Here is a 15,846-nt window from a genome sequence, read left to right on the forward strand (position 1 = left end):
GATATTCTCAGTAGAAGCCATTCAAATGTGTGTGCCAAGTTACATAAGTAACCGACACGTGACGACACTACTAATATTGATATTGGACAGTTTTAAGGATATTAATTCATTCATTTCTTAGTTCATTCATTTTACAGCTGAAAAATAAACGTATCAGTGGTCCCTGATGGACAATGGAGACACTGTTTCAAAATTACTTCAGATATATCTTTGGCATATCTGTACTTGTACAGTTTTTGTACATTTCTTGTTATTCATCAGCTAACATCGACACCAACACTGAAGTACATGCGATAAGCAAATATCGTCCGGTGCATCAGCCCAACCAATTTATTGGCCGGGTGTTAAAGGGTAATGTGATATATAGTAATACCCACTAATGACAATGTTATCAAATTGCTTTCGACCAAGTAGTTAGAAAAAAACTCTATTCTTCTATTGAAGTGCTGAAAAATGTCCACCCTTTCAACATCATTCACTCTGAACACTCAATAGACATAGACACTCCAAACTAGGTTTGATCATTTACATTTATTTAGCATCCGGTGCAGTATGTTACAGTAACAAGTTGCACCAATGCTTTAAGCACCTTGCAACCTTCTGAATAACACAACTGATGAAAAGGCCTTATACAGTATATGGAGTTTTCCTTTTTAACAGTTTCAAAAAAAGACAAAACTAGTAAAATCATATTTTGTCTGCGTTCAACAAGAATCATCCATATCATCCCTTGCAGAAGATTACTAAACACATTTACACATGCAGTTTCCTAAAACATGCACATAGCCAAGTATACAGCAGTATGCAGAGTATGCAATGAAATATTATATTCCACTCTCATCAGGAAGGTGCATTTGTAGAGAAAAATACATTTTGCTCAACTGTTCAACAATACAGAGCTTAGCATTAATTGGTATTCTTTTCAATGTTGTAAACAAAGTGCCAAAATAAATATATTCCTCATTGTTGTTGCAGCAATTCATTCTTAACTGTAGGTCAGGCTCTACATTCAAGGACCATTCACGTGGTTTTACACGTTTTAAGCCAATAAATTACATATTGTGCATATATTTCCAACGCATGGCTACGTTTTTAGATTTATTTCACACCTCCAAGAAATTTATTGATTTTCAGATCGGCAAGGTTTGATTTTCTTGCGACACAATACTTGACAACATTAACTGAAATATAAAGGCAATTAAATGAAGTTTGAATTCTGCAAATTGATTGACTGCACTAGTATCAACTGAACAATGGATGCACGCAATGTAGGAAATTAATAGAAGAAAAACTTTGGAAAAGGTGCAACAGTTGTACATTTTAGGGCTAAAAATCTTACGAAAATTTTAAGTATGGTCCTTTAACTGGACATAAGACAACAATGTTAATTATTTCCTTGTATAATCAAAACAGTATAGTAGGACATTAACTTCGACTTGTGTAAGATGCAGACAGACACCTCTCAAGAGTGGAAAAATTAACTGTTACAGGCATGGACAGAATCATTTGTACTTCCTCTACACTCTCTACTGGACCAGCCAGATGAGTCAGTCAACATACATATGGTCCAGTCGGGGGGGGGGGGGGGGGCATCTTCATGTTAAGACACGACGAAAAAAAAAAGTGGGTGGATGGGTCACAGTGTATCCATTGAGCGGAGAGGCAAAAACAGTCAGGCTCCATGTTAAGGTTGAGTGAGAGATAAGAGTAGGGCTCTATGACTGGACAACCCTCTCCCAGTCCCCCCCCTCAGTCCTGCGGTAGAGCTGTGGCTGACCCCCGGGGAACAGGCTATCGGAGCTGGGGTGCTCTAGAAGAAACTGGATGGTGGACTTCATGTGCTGGACAAAGTGAGGCGGCTCGGCCAATGGCGAGGTGGACAGGTACTGGGCATGAAAGAGAAACACCAGAGTCAAAGTCTGCATTATGTCACTTTCTGGACTGCTGTTCACTCTCACACTGGGACATAACAAAGGGCTTGAATAAAGCACGAAAAATAGTATGAAGCAAATCACCTATATAGGACTACTAATTACTTCCACAATCTTTTACCTTTAAAATTGTGTCATCATTTTGTGACAACCAGAAGGCAATATCCAGATTTGGAGACCACTTGCAAGGGCCAATTTTAACAAGTCCTCGACTTGAGTCATATATGTCAGCCATCTGCAAGACAAAAAAACATTTTACTAATAATCTTTGCCTTGATTTTTGTTTGAGATTGTGCCCTCGTAGTTTTACTATTATATAAGTATAAGTATATATACTATAAAATGAAACAATTACCACATCATTAATTTAAAGGAAATAGTGCTGAAGTATTCTTTATTTATTATGATTATAATCCCAAAAAAATATTTATACATGAGCTTTTGTGCCACACTTGGTCCAGTAATGTCTAGCATTCACACAAAAACATTTTATGTGTTATAGTACCTGTCCCCCAGTGAAGGTCCTTGCTGATCGCAGCTCCTCTGCAGGTCCTTTATGAGGGAATGACGAAGGGAACAAATCCCCTGTTTTAACATTTACACCTGTGCAGAGACAGACATAATATATAAGAGGTCACATGCCATGAAAGTATTGCATCCCTCTCATTCTGTAGCATATTCATTACTTACCTATTCCATATACTACAGGCCTATGAGTTCCATCAACAACAATGTCATTTATTTCTATAAAAATAGAAAACAGAAAGGTTGATTTGATGAAGGCATGACTGGTAGAATATGTATAAATAGTAAACAAGCAGGTGTCAAAGTTACCTGTGATGCAACATGTTTCCAGATGAATATCCTCTTTCTGTTTCTGGAACGCTGCTGTAAAGTGAAAAGAGTCCTTCTAAGTATTACAAAGCTCAAATGCTGCCAGCGCAATATTACAATGAGACATGAGGTCATTTCAAAGACTATACCCAGTATGTTAAGGCTGAGGTCATGGGATGTTTTTGACTCATCGTTAAATCCCCCGACAAGATGCAGCTCAAGCCTGCATAAGGGAAAGCAAAGGAAAGGAAATAAAGGACATCTGAACAGGATGTGCACTTTCATTGTTTGTTTGTCTGTTTCATACCTGCCCTCCTTACTGACGTTACTCAGTGACATGACAGCTTTCACAAGGAGCGGGACTTCAGACCTGGTGCTGGAACCATCACAGTGAGCTAGGCAAACAGCTCCACTTCCTAATGAAATTCAATCATGGCAGACATTAAAAAATGTAATTCCTAACTACATACAGAGGCAGATTAAGGCACACAGCATAAATCTAATGAAAGGAACATTACCAGTGTGTCGCAGCACAACCAAATGGCAGGTGGTGGCATCATCAGATCCAATTACTGAAACGCAGTCTAGGTAAGATAAAAAAGCATGTATTAACTAACAAATAACAACTGTTGTAATAGTGGTATTTCATACCAAACAAAAAGCCCCCAGTGCTCCTTATTTAAATGACATGTATTGTGACTGGACCTACTGCATTAAAGGCTACTGAGGCCTCTGTTGGTGTAGACACAGAAGGCTTGATATGTAGGTGATCTTTTCCAATCATCAGGCTTTACTCACTGTCTGTTGGTGTTGTTGCAGCAAACTCTCTTTGTTGGACATACAAGAGGCACTTTGGGTCGACATCCACAAGCGGCTTGGAGCGAAATGTTCTTCCATTTTCCTGTCACATAACAGTAAAAGTGTATTACTTACAAAATATCAAGTTGACCCTGGGCTTTGTGGATTGGTTGCATTGAAATCAACCAATATTGGGCTGTGATATTCATTAGTGTTACTTAATAGCTATTAATATAGACTGCAAACCTTCATTTTTGAGATCTTAATACTGTAATGTTTTATTACACCATTTTGTTTGATAGTTGTCATAGAGAAGGAGAAGGTAGCCTAATTAACCCTTATATTCAAACTGATGAAAGAAAGGACCTACTGGATTTCTGTATGTGTAAAAAACTATAAACACCCCTTGTATGTCAAAATTAATTTCCACAAAGACAGGAATCATCAAAAGTTTCAAACATTTGACAAACAAGTGATATTTTATTTTAGGGCGCATGCCCAGAATTTACAATTAGTTAAACTTCTTTAGGAAAAAATCATGACAGTTTGCTGTATCATCCCTGACTGATTTGCGTCTGCCACCCCACCACAGCCACTCCTGTTTATAAATGTAACGCTAATTACCATTTCTCTGTAGCATTAACTGTCATAAACTGATTCCTTACAAAAAAGGTACTGATAACTAGTGACGGTAGCTAGCTCAGCAAGCTAAATTTAGCCACACTTTCTGGAAACAAACCTGCAAATGTGGATATTTGTCGAACAGTTCCGCTGTCGAGCTTATGCGGCCAAGTCCTCTATTTTGAATTAACAAAGGCATTTCCTTAAGCGAGGTCCACCTTAAAATCAACTGGTTACCATATTATTATTGACCAGTGACTTCATATTATTATTATTATTATCTCATACTATAAACATATCGCAGTGACTGCAAAACCTTGGCTTGAACTTCCTGGAAGGCTTTCTTCTTCTACCGTTTCAACGAAAAAGAGGCTCACAGTTTCCCACACACCGCCACCAACTGTTAAAAAGCACGAAAGTGTACACGAATCAAATTCGCCATTATCACTTAGAGAATATGTGTACGTGGTGTCCGTTCCATCGAGACGAAGCTACGTAGAATTACTAGTTGACGTTACGTCGCTAAAGAAGGCAGGGAGGGAAGGTGCGAAGCGGCTGTTTAGCTACGTGACGCATACAACAAATATTTAACAAAATCCTTATTTAAGCGTAATTATCTACTCTGTCTAACATGCATATCGTTTTGCAGGCGTAAATTGAGCTTATTTTGCAGTTTATAATAACGCACAACGTAAACAAACCGTAGTCAAACGTTAAAGCTTACGTTAACGGTACAGATACTACTCGCCAAAATGAGAGGGGGTTCCTCCTATGGTGACAGAGACAGGGACCGCGGACGAGACAGGTAAGTTTTTAGTTCATATATGGAAACAACACACACATCTATCACTGCATTAGTGTTGCATAATATCTAAACATCTCAGAAAGTTTGACTAAGGCCATGACTGTTTTGTACGGAGCCTCCTAAGAGTCACGGCGAGATTGTTTTTTTTGCGTTACCTCGCAATATGTTTTGCGTTCCCTTGCAGTAAGTTTTGCGTTATCTCGTATTAAGTTTGCATTCATCCTGTGTGTTGTTCTAGTCCAGCTATACCACACTGTCAGTTTGGGGAAACACTCTGCAGATACTACAGAAATGTACGGAGCCCCCTAAAGGGTCACGGCGAGAATATTTTTGAATACTTTTACGGATCTCTGCTTTTTGAAAGGAGAATAAATGCAGAATGTGAACTGTCACACCATCTCTTCTCACTGTGTTTTATTGCTGGACTGGACCAACACACTAGCTGTTTGTTTCTGTTATCAAGGGTAACGCAAAACTTAATGCGAGGTAACGCAAAAGTAGTCGTCAAAAAGATTCTCGCCGTGAGCCTTGTGGGACTCCGTAGTTTTTAGACTCCAGTATTCTCTCTGCAGTGGACTGATAAATGCAACACGATAGCAGAAAAGCTTAAACCTCTTCAAGGCCTCTCTTCGGTTTGTTGTCACTTTCACAGTAAAGAACCTTGTTGTGGCGACGCCAGGGTAAAGGCCATGTTATCGCCAAAGTTTGTAGACTGGAGCAAACGTTTACTGGTCAGGACTTCATAACTAAGCTGCTCATTTGAACATGTAAATATTGGCTTGATGGTGAAGCAAAGGTCACCAAAATGAGTTTGTTTATTCTTCAGGACTGTGAAAGTATCTAACTTCATTACATGATATGCACTGATAGATAAGAAAAATAAATAAAAGGATAGAGACTTTTAGGCTATGTAAATTGTGTATAACTTTATATATCTGTAGAGTGGTAGAGATCTGTAATAAGGCATGATGGTGAACTTTGGGCATAGGGATTCAGCCTTAAATATATTTTGCCACAGACGAGCCCAAAAGACAGATAGAAATGATCATCACATGCCCTCTTTCGTGAAGGTAGTAACTGCAGTGTTGACACAGCAGCTGTTGATAGGCAGTCACTGGCATGGTGTAAGCAAACATGTCAAAAATAAACAATACATCCCTGCAGCCTGCCTTGCTGATTCCCCAGTGCTCTTTACCTCTTAACCCTTACCTCTCAGGCCACGGTTTGGGGCCATGGGCGGCCGCAGTGGACCCCCACCAATGAAGTTTGGGAATCCAGGTGAGCGTCTCCGCAAGAAGAGGTGGAACCTGGACGAGCTGCCAAAATTTGAGAAGAACTTCTACACTGAACACCCTGAGGTCCAACGCATGAGTCAGGTAAATCTTTATATTTCTCTTTCTCCCTCACACTTGCAAACCACAACTGATTCATAAAACCTATATGCAAATTTGAGAGCACAGAGCAACAGAATTTAAACCCCTAACTGATACAGTACAGTCATGCCTGATGTAATGCCTCGTCATAATCATCATCATTTCTTTACTAAGTCAGAGTCATTTCAGGAGAAGGTATTCTAAAAAAGTCCAAATGTATGTTTTCTTTTTTTTTTCTCCCCTCTTTCGCTGTTATATCTAGTTTGAAATGGAAGAGTTTCGCAGAAAGAAGGAGATCACCATCAAAGGCTCTGGCTGTTCAAAGGCAGTCAACGCTTTTCACCAGGCGCAGTTTCCTCGTTAGTAAACCATACATTCCACAAACTGCAATGTCTGCAGAAATGATTTAGTTAATCACAAATATTTTCAGATGTGATGAAATGACTGAAATATAGAAACCAAAGTAACAATCCAGCAGTGTAACCGTATCGTTGATTGTCTCCTTCCTCCTTCTGGCAGAGTATGTGATGGATGTGCTGATGCAGCAGAACTTCAAGGAGCCAACAGCGATCCAGTCTCAGGGCTTCCCTGTGGCCCTGAGCGGCCGGGACATGGTGGGGATTGCACAGACTGGCTCTGGAAAGACACTGGCTGTAAGGCTGCTTGGCCATCATCCTGCATGATGATGACACTCTATTCGACGTTTATTTGGAAAAGTTCATTTCACAAGATATAAAATGGTGACTGCTAAAAAGAAATACATAAACCAAAAAAGAAATACAACATAAAGTCTGAGTTTTGTGTTTTGTGTGTTTTTGCTCCCGACAGTATCTTCTTCCTGCTATTGTACACATCAACCACCAGCCCTATCTGGAGAGGGGAGATGGTCCAATTGTGAGTGCAAATTCCACGTGTGTTATCATGTTGGATAGGAGCGTTTTATCTAAAGCACTACCTACCTTAGTGTGTTCCTCATTCCTCTTCGTCCTCTCTTCATAGTGTCTGGTGCTCGCTCCAACCAGAGAGCTTGCTCAGCAGGTTCAGCACGTTGCATATGACTATGGCAAGTCGTCCCGTATCAAAAGCACCTGTGTCTATGGTGGAGCACCCAAAGGACCACAGATTCGAGACCTCGAGAGGGGTGGGTATGGTTGTAGACGGGCACATGCGATGGATTATTCAAAGTAGTTTTAAATTAAAAACCTTTTACGTTGAAAATCAATATATATGTGTTTGTACTTTTGACTACTTTCCCAGCTTTGGGTGAGGAATTAAGTTGACTTTGAAAACTTGTTAATGAAATTCAACAACACATAGAAAAACACAGAGCTATATCCTGGTATGTAAATGAACTGCACACACACACACACACACACACACACACACACACACACACACACACACACACACACACACACACACACACACACAACTCTTTCACATGTGATTTCCACAGCTGCTGCCTGGTATTTCAGCCCACACGGCGTCTCTCTATGAGTTGTGGCCTTTTGGTCAGACAGTACTTGTTGGACTGCTCAAACAATCAACAAACAATCAAAGAACACAACTATTTGTGAGATACTCTGCCTGAGCACCTAATAATGTATGTCTTTTTATTTATTTACTATGTTAACATGTTAATTTTGTACGACTCTAGGTGTTGAGATCTGTATCGCCACGCCTGGTCGCCTCATTGACTTCTTGGAGGCTGGGAAAACGAACCTGCGGCGCTGCACCTACCTAGTGCTGGACGAGGCTGACCGCATGCTGGACATGGGCTTTGAGCCACAGATTCGCAAGATCGTTGAACAAATTAGGGTAGGACCAAGGCTCAGTCACCATGACTGCTGATTTTAAAATTATCACCTCGACTTATTCATGTACAAGTATTCTCCTGTAAAATCAGTCGTATGCTGTCTCTCAGCCTGACAGACAGACCCTGATGTGGAGTGCAACCTGGCCGAAGGATGTCCGGCAGCTTGCCGAGGACTTCCTGAGGGACTATGTCCAGATTAATGTTGGCGCTCTGGAGCTCAGCGCCAACCACAACATCCTGCAGATTGTCGATGTCTGCATGGAGACTGAAAAGGACCACAAGTAAGGGTAGCCAGTGAGAAAATGTAACCGACCTAAAAGGACATTATGTCATGAGTATCTCATTAACCGTTATAATAGTGTTACAGAACATGAGCTTATCCTTTCACACAGTTCAGACTTAGTTTAGTACTGCTGATGTGCTATGATTGTCCCTCCCTGTCTACAGACTTTTTCAGCTGATGGAGGAGATAATGGCTGAAAAAGAGAACAAAACCATCATCTTTGTGGAGACTAAGAAGCGTTGTGATGACCTTACCAGGAGGATGAGGCGGGACGGGTGAGAAATTACTGTCTGTTATGACACAACGTGATGACAGTAGTTCTAGGATGGATTATGCAAATGTTTGATAGACAGAATAGCTATTCAGAGTGTTCACTAATCTCTCCACTTCACTGTGGTTTTGTTTTCTAGGTGGCCAGCCATGTGTATCCATGGAGACAAGAGCCAGCCAGAAAGAGACTGGGTACTCGCAGGTAAGAATACTTGTAATACAGTGCCAGCACTTCCCTCCTGCCCTCGTTTGTAGATAAGTTTCTCTTGTCATACCTGAGGGGACAGTGGACGATACAGAATAGTCAAAACACTTCCCTCCAAAGACTGCTGATCACTTTGTATTTTCAGTGTCTGATTCTGTTAATATTCCTACCAATATTTTGTTCAATCCTACAGAATTTCGGAGTGGTAAAGCTCCCATACTGATTGCTACTGATGTGGCCTCTCGTGGTCTGGGTATGTCTGCTCACACATACTGTTAATGCTGCATAATCTCTCACACAATTGTCTCTTTTCTCATTATTTCTGCATTTCCCTCTGAATTACACATTTCTGGTAAATAATATTAAGTGTGTTGTACATTTATAGAGTAACACAGTAGTAAGTAAACAGTCACCACAGTGAAACTGATGTGTACAGTATAACTGCAACTGTTGTTTTGGGCCTCTATTTGCAAAGTTATCTTGACCAATAGGTAAGTATACTACAGATGAGACCAGCTCTATCAGGCAAAGTCTGACAGTGAAGTGTAGAATTGTCTTCCTTTGACTGTTGTCAGATTGATATTGTGACTGTTTGGTTTTAAAGGATTTTTCCATAATATACAGCTGGTAAAATATGTGGCATTGCTGTGAACCAGAAGTGTGAAAATAACAAAGAGAAACGTGTAATCCATTTGAATGTATCTATATATTTATATGTAATTTTTTTTTTATTATAACCTGACAGTTTAATGGACTGTTAAGTCCAGTATGGAGGCATCAGGCCTCCTGGTCTGTTGGGTTCATAGTCTGTTTCTTGTTACTGCAGTTAAAAAGCTTCCTTCCACCGGGGCTCTTTGGCACGCTGTCTGAAAGGAGGGGTGTGTGGGGCAGATGCTCCTGCGCACCTTTTCTCATGTCTCCTTTATGGTGTCAGTACAAATTAAATGAAGATGCTGCTCATATTACCCGTTCTTCCACATGGGAGATAATAAATTGTGTAGTTGTGACACTGACATTATGTTTTGCAGATGCATTTGAATAGGACAGTGACAGCTGAATTAAATCTGGTCCACCAACAGGACGGCTAGGATGACTAGTTTGATATCTAATTTGTTGGCAGGATAAATGTGAGAAGGGGGGATAACTGAAGTGTCTTTGACTTGCCTAAATTCCTATGACCGTATCCTTGTTCTTTTTTCCCCTCTTCTCCTCTCAGGGTTTGGCAGCACATGGCAGCTGTAACAGTCTGCTGTCACTGCCCCCTCAGTCACGTTAAAGTGAGTAGCTCGGCTAGTTTTAGAGGGATTAAAGCCCCTCTTATTCTTCTTGGGTAACTAAGGTCCCCCTGCCGAGTATTGTCAGAGTTTGTAAATCCAACGAGCCTTCCTTGGGAGAATGTCTGCCCATCGGTCTGTCCCAAAAAAGCAGACAGACATGGGAGAGAGTTAGACGGGCTCGTCTGGATCCAGTCCTGGCCAGGGTCTGAGGAGGGTCCTGCAATGCAGCGAGAGAGCATCAGAACCAGCCGCTGTGTGCGCGTCTCTTGAGGTTTAGCGGTTCTGCTCCAGTCTGACGTTGCTGGTGTGTGCAGAAGGTGAGGGATGAGTCCTGTCTCCCTCCCCCTCAGCCCCTCCCTATAAACCAGGACTGATCAGGGGGGACTGACTACCTTTGTAAAAACAACACGAAGGGGGTAAGTACCTCACCGCCCCTTTCTCTTAACTCCTCCATGAGCTCACCATACATTCAGGTACTTCCATCGTGCTCATATTTTAGTCAAAAGAACAGCACAGTTTTTATCCCAGGACATCGTCATTCTGTCATTCAGTAGCTTACGGTAGATGAAATGGCTTCTCTCTGTCATGATGGAGGGGAAAAGGTGGACTAATTGATCAGCAGTGCTGTCAGAGCCCCACTTCTTCTGTAATGAGAAACAGACTCCTTGTCCTCACACATTTTGACCAGTAATCACATTGATGTGAAGATTATGAAGCCTAAACATGGTTTCTTTACACCTCGACGTCATGCTCACTACATGTCAAGTGAGCATGAACACCCGTAGTCAAGTTCAGTTTTAACTGTGTTTGATTTAAATGAGTTACAATGGAGGTTAACTGAAATGCATCTTAGGATGCGGATATTTGCACGGTGTCTGATAAAGCAGGTAAGTTATTTGTTTTGATTTTTAACCTAAAATATTAAATTATTAAATGTACAAAATGAAAATATTTAATTGATCATATATATATATATATATATATATATATATATATATATACACATCATATATGTTTATTTAAATATAAACCATCAGCTCTTGAGGTGGAATTAAAATGATCAATTATTGCTCCTGAAGCTTTTTCCCCCCTTGAGATCATCATCTTTTTTCTTTGCCCCATGCTGTAAACTCGATTGCTTTTTTCCAAAAGATGTGGAAGATGTCAAGTTCGTCATCAACTATGACTACCCCAGCTCGTCTGAGGATTATGTCCACCGTATTGGACGTACGGCCCGCAGTACCAATAAGGGCACTGCCTACACCTTCTTCACCCCAGGGAACTTGCGGCAGGCCCGAGACCTTGTCCGGGTGTTGGCGGAGGCCCGGCAAGCCATCAACCCTAAACTGCTTCAGCTGGTGGACTCTGGGCGTGGTGGAGGAGGAGGCGGTAAGAGGGGCTGTCACTGTTTTTTCAATTTAATATATCACAGTCAAAGGTAGTGGTTAAAAATGATGCTGATTTTACATTTGTTCGCTACAGGTGGCAGAATGCGTTACCGTGGCAGCAGCTCCAACAACCCTAACCTCATGTACCAGGAGGAGTGTGATCGGCGCTTGCGCCCCAGTGGTGGTGGCGGCGGCAGCAAAGACAGCTGCAGTGGCTTCAACCGCAACAACCGTGATGGAGACCGGTCCACGTCCTCCTCCTCTTCCTCCTACAGGGACAGAAGCCGGGATCGCAGGAATAGCTACAACTCTGGCTCAAATCAGTACGAGGGATACAGCAGCAGCGGGGGCTACAACTCCCGCAGTGGAGGCCAGTCCGGTGGAGGTGGAGGTCAGAATCAGTCCAGCCAGCCACAGGGTCAGTTTGGCCAGCCGCCTCCTCCTCCTCCTCCTCCTCCAGCATCAGGGGGGCCGCAGCCTCTGATGGCTCAGCAGTTTGCTCCACCACAGCCACAGCTCATGGGCTTCATCGGGCAACAGGCTTATGCTTTTGCCTCTCCACCCCCACCTCCTCCTCTTGGCCCTCCACCACCCCGGAAGTAGAATTATGAGAAATAAGCACTGAGTTCAGTAGTGTGTTCACAGTGTAACTTTGTTTTTACTCTCCCACTCTTGTCATCTCCAAGAGGCGGGGGTTTTAAAGGGCATATATCTAAGATGGTAAGGGCTTTTTTTTCTATTTGTTTCATACTTTTAATACACCCCACACATATGGAATTGAACTTTTCCCATAGAAAAGGAAACCTAGAACGTTTGCCCTTCAAATTTTCAACCTCCAAAGTCTCATACAGTTGCTCTCAACCATGTACCAAGGAGGAACAAGTTGGTTGTGTTTTCATTTCAAACACTCTCTAGTTTAAGCTGTCACATTCCAGAGTCAGGTCTTGCTCTAGCTTTATTGAAGTTCAAAGTCTGACTTATTTTTGTTTGAGGGAGACTTCACTTGCAGTATATTCTAATTATTGCATTGATTTTGGGTTTGTGTTATTAGAAACACTGATGATTGCATCCAAGTGGTGAATCTCCTCCCCTAGTTGTGATACCATACAACCACTATTTGTTTTTTTTGTGTGTAATGGACTGTCGCATGAGATTTAGATATGTAGTCAAAACTGATGTGTTTCTATTTACTTGTAACTGTTTAACTCGCATATCGTTTTAATAAGCAGATCAGCTAATGGAATGTTGAATTGTTGCTTGTTTCCTCTTTCACTCCTTGTGTTCTTTTTACAGCACTTTCTTAATAAACAAATGAATCAAAGCTGTATTTTCTACTTTGCAAATGATTTATATGTCAGGTGAATTCTCTGTACAAATGACTTTATTTGCCTTAAATACACATTTGTTGTACATTCTCAATTCATACCCAGCAGTATGTACATATATGTCACTTTTATTGGTAAATAAACACAATGGCATGAAGCTTTTATTTACATTGTGAGCACAGATGGAAAGGACGGTTTCCCTCCCTCACAAATACATCTGTATAGGCCTGGTCACAACACTTAGGTCTGCTGTACTTTTTGTTGTGTATCAATCTTTAAAACCTGGATCTAGTTTAGTTGATTAACACATTTTGGGTCTTAAGTTGCATGTTTTTAGTTTTGTTGTTTTCTTCTAGTCAGTCCTGGTTAATGTAGAAGGTCCAATCTGATCCATGCATTTCAAAGCTGGACGAGGGTGACAGCATTGGACGCACGGTGCTTGATCATGACTTCTTGCAGTGTACTGCAAACTAGGTTTTGTAAAGGGGAAACTCTGCAATAACTTGCGACTATGTAGTGCACCCCTAAATGCACCTCAATGAATACCAGACCCAGACATGAAATAGCATGGCTACAAGACATGAGTCGCCGGTCTCACGTTTCAGGCAATTGCATTTTTCCTGGTCGTGGGTGGATTGGTGCGATAGCTGACACAGTAACTCGGGTTCCATCAGTGCAGGTAGGGATGACACACATCACAGATGACTTACTGAGTTAACACCTTCAACCAAGACCTCAGTCAAGAAGGAAGAGCTATAGTCCCATGTCTTATAGAAGAAGCCAGACTGGACTAATTTGGACATCTACTGATTAAATGCTACTCATCCTAAAGAGGATGATACTGTGGGGAAGATGGAGGCTGCAATAAACTAGTTCTTGTGGAAATGACAAAGAGAGAGATGAACTTGCACAAGTCTGATCTGAATCTGACGATGTAGTCAACCTGTTACAGCCCCCTCAGTGCATAGTTTACAATACATCATGCTGGGACCTCAAATGTTCATTATTTACAATATGCTTGAGCCTAAAGGACTAAAAGGTGGTTACTGAGGCTATTTTTTGTCTCATTATTGCTTTTTTTCCTTCCAGCCCTAGACAAGTTAGTTGAGTAAATGCATCTGTAAACAAATAAAAGCTCAAATCTCTATGGAAATAGCTGGTTTACAGTATTACAAACCAGCCAATCAGAATGATTAATGGCACTGTGTGATGGCTGCTTATTGATGTGGGTTGATCCCTGTGAAATGCAACACTTGCTTTCAGGTAAGTGTATTACTGAATCAATATTACTCAGTGGGTATTTCTTAATTGATCCCTCATGATATTATAAACGGCATCTCCAGCTCTATCCTTACTGCAGTTACACACATTTGGAGTTTCACATGTATTTCAGAATCTTATTTCTCAGATGGAACCAGTCTGCCTCCAATCTCATTTTATTTTAGTCTGTTTGACCCTAAGAAGTGATCATAGATCCGTGCTCCAATCAACTTGATGAATATCAGGATGATTCTGTAACAACCTTGTGTCTGTTCTGACATGAAGGACATGAACAAACGAAAACAAAGATCAAACTAGTCATTTGTATACATATATGTACATAGCAAATGAAAATCAAACGTTTCATCTCAGGCACATGTGGTAGAATCAAACCAGATGTCAGCAATGTCAACTCTGGACTTCACAGGTCCCTCTTTGGGTCAATCAATGGTAGAAAGGCAGCAAATGAGAAACGATTCTCATTTGCCCATCTTTTCTATTTTACAGTACAATGTACTGTAATAGGGAATGGTTTCATGTGCAAAATATAAACAAAATAAGTGCATGAAAGTTCATGTGTAAAAAAAAAAAAAAATCTCCAAATCAAAATCCTGAGTGAAACAGAAAAAAGGTCCCAATCTCTTAAAAAGAAAAGTGCAGAAATTAAAAGCCAGATTTGAGCATTTTAAACAAAGGCAGAGATTTAGTGCCCTTCCTTCATAGTCCCTTTTCACCGGAGACATTTTGAGACATGTCACACAGGAGGAAAGCACAGGTGTAAATAATGAAATCAATGATGGTTGAATTCCATTTAGCTGCTTCAGTTTCAGGGTCCAGGTTCACGCTGGTTTGCCGGCCACATCGTCATTACTTACTGGGACACTTGAATTGTACATGTTAATGTTATTAGTAACACCTGTGCTTCTGATTTTCCTGCTATGACACGTCTGCAGTGGAAAAGGCCTGATGTCACAGCTTAGACACAAACACACGGTCCAACTATGATTTTCCAAAGCATGACACAAACATTGAAACCAGGACAATACTTAAAAATGACGTACCAGTTCATTATGTATACTCCCTGGACACATCTACTTGGTTTTCCTGATAGTTCTCCAGTTATTACAGCATTTCAGATCAACTCCTCATACTCTGAACCGTCTCCATTGGATGAAAGGGAAAACCACTTCAATGATTTCAGTGTGTTTACAGTTACATTTAGCTTCATCACCTCCCTACGCAACTATGTTTGACGAGTAAACAACACAGCTTTCATTAAGGGGTAAAGTGGAATTGGTTTACAAATAAGATGAGCAAGATGCCATTTGACTAATAAATCCACTGCTGCTGCTCTTCCTTGAACACCAAAGTAAGGCTGAAACGATTTATCATTTGATAGGAAAACAAAAATTAAATTTTCTTTATGTTATCTATTCCATATCATAAGTTGAGTACATTTAGTGCTTGGGCTGTTGGTCTTACTGTAAACACATCTAAGATATCACTTTAAGTATTTAACTGATTAAAAAGAAGCATTGTTAATGGACTGAAAGAAAATATTAAATCCTACTCTGAACACTCAGATTAAACACTGGACGCACAAACTGTGACAATACTCTGATGCAGTCCTGACTCTGGACAACAGGAGTAAAAATGTCCC

General features: G+C 40.9%; 2 protein-coding genes across 5 annotated transcripts; one reads left to right on the forward strand and one right to left on the reverse strand.

The window, feature by feature from the left end:
• Window positions 1-521: 521 nt before the first annotated feature.
• On the reverse strand, window positions 522-4,391 carry ntan1 (N-terminal asparagine amidase). Of its 2 annotated transcripts, XM_070920410.1 has the most exons (10): window positions 4,303-4,391; window positions 3,564-3,666; window positions 3,284-3,349; window positions 3,073-3,181; window positions 2,915-2,988; window positions 2,766-2,819; window positions 2,622-2,675; window positions 2,437-2,534; window positions 2,053-2,166; window positions 522-1,886 (listed from the first exon to the last, which is right to left on the reverse strand). In XM_070920410.1, exons 1-10 carry the CDS (start codon window positions 4,381-4,383, stop codon window positions 1,716-1,718), a joined length of 924 nt encoding a protein of 307 aa, XP_070776511.1. In that variant the 5' UTR covers window positions 4,384-4,391; the 3' UTR covers window positions 522-1,715. The 2 variants fall into 2 exon arrangements, with proteins under 2 accessions (XP_070776511.1, XP_070776501.1); XM_070920400.1 differs by having other exon boundaries at window positions 2,622-2,819.
• Window positions 4,392-4,722: 331 nt separating this feature from the next.
• LOC139292341 (probable ATP-dependent RNA helicase DDX17) lies at window positions 4,723-12,926 on the forward strand. 3 transcript variants are annotated; one of them, XM_070914671.1, is made up of 13 exons: window positions 4,723-4,989; window positions 6,206-6,365; window positions 6,625-6,721; window positions 6,882-7,015; window positions 7,191-7,256; window positions 7,362-7,503; window positions 8,020-8,180; window positions 8,287-8,459; window positions 8,626-8,736; window positions 8,872-8,933; window positions 9,130-9,189; window positions 11,366-11,611; window positions 11,696-12,926. In XM_070914671.1, exons 1-13 carry the CDS (start codon window positions 4,937-4,939, stop codon window positions 12,202-12,204), a joined length of 1,974 nt encoding a protein of 657 aa, XP_070770772.1. In that variant the 5' UTR covers window positions 4,723-4,936; the 3' UTR covers window positions 12,205-12,926. The 3 variants fall into 3 exon arrangements, with proteins under 3 accessions (XP_070770772.1, XP_070770764.1, XP_070770780.1); XM_070914663.1 differs by having other exon boundaries at window positions 11,366-11,602; XM_070914679.1 differs by having other exon boundaries at window positions 11,366-11,599.
• Window positions 12,927-15,846: the final 2,920 nt, after the last annotated feature.

This window comes from Enoplosus armatus, chromosome 2 (assembly GCF_043641665.1).
Source record: "Enoplosus armatus isolate fEnoArm2 chromosome 2, fEnoArm2.hap1, whole genome shotgun sequence".
NCBI lineage: Eukaryota > Metazoa > Chordata > Actinopteri > Centrarchiformes > Enoplosidae > Enoplosus > Enoplosus armatus.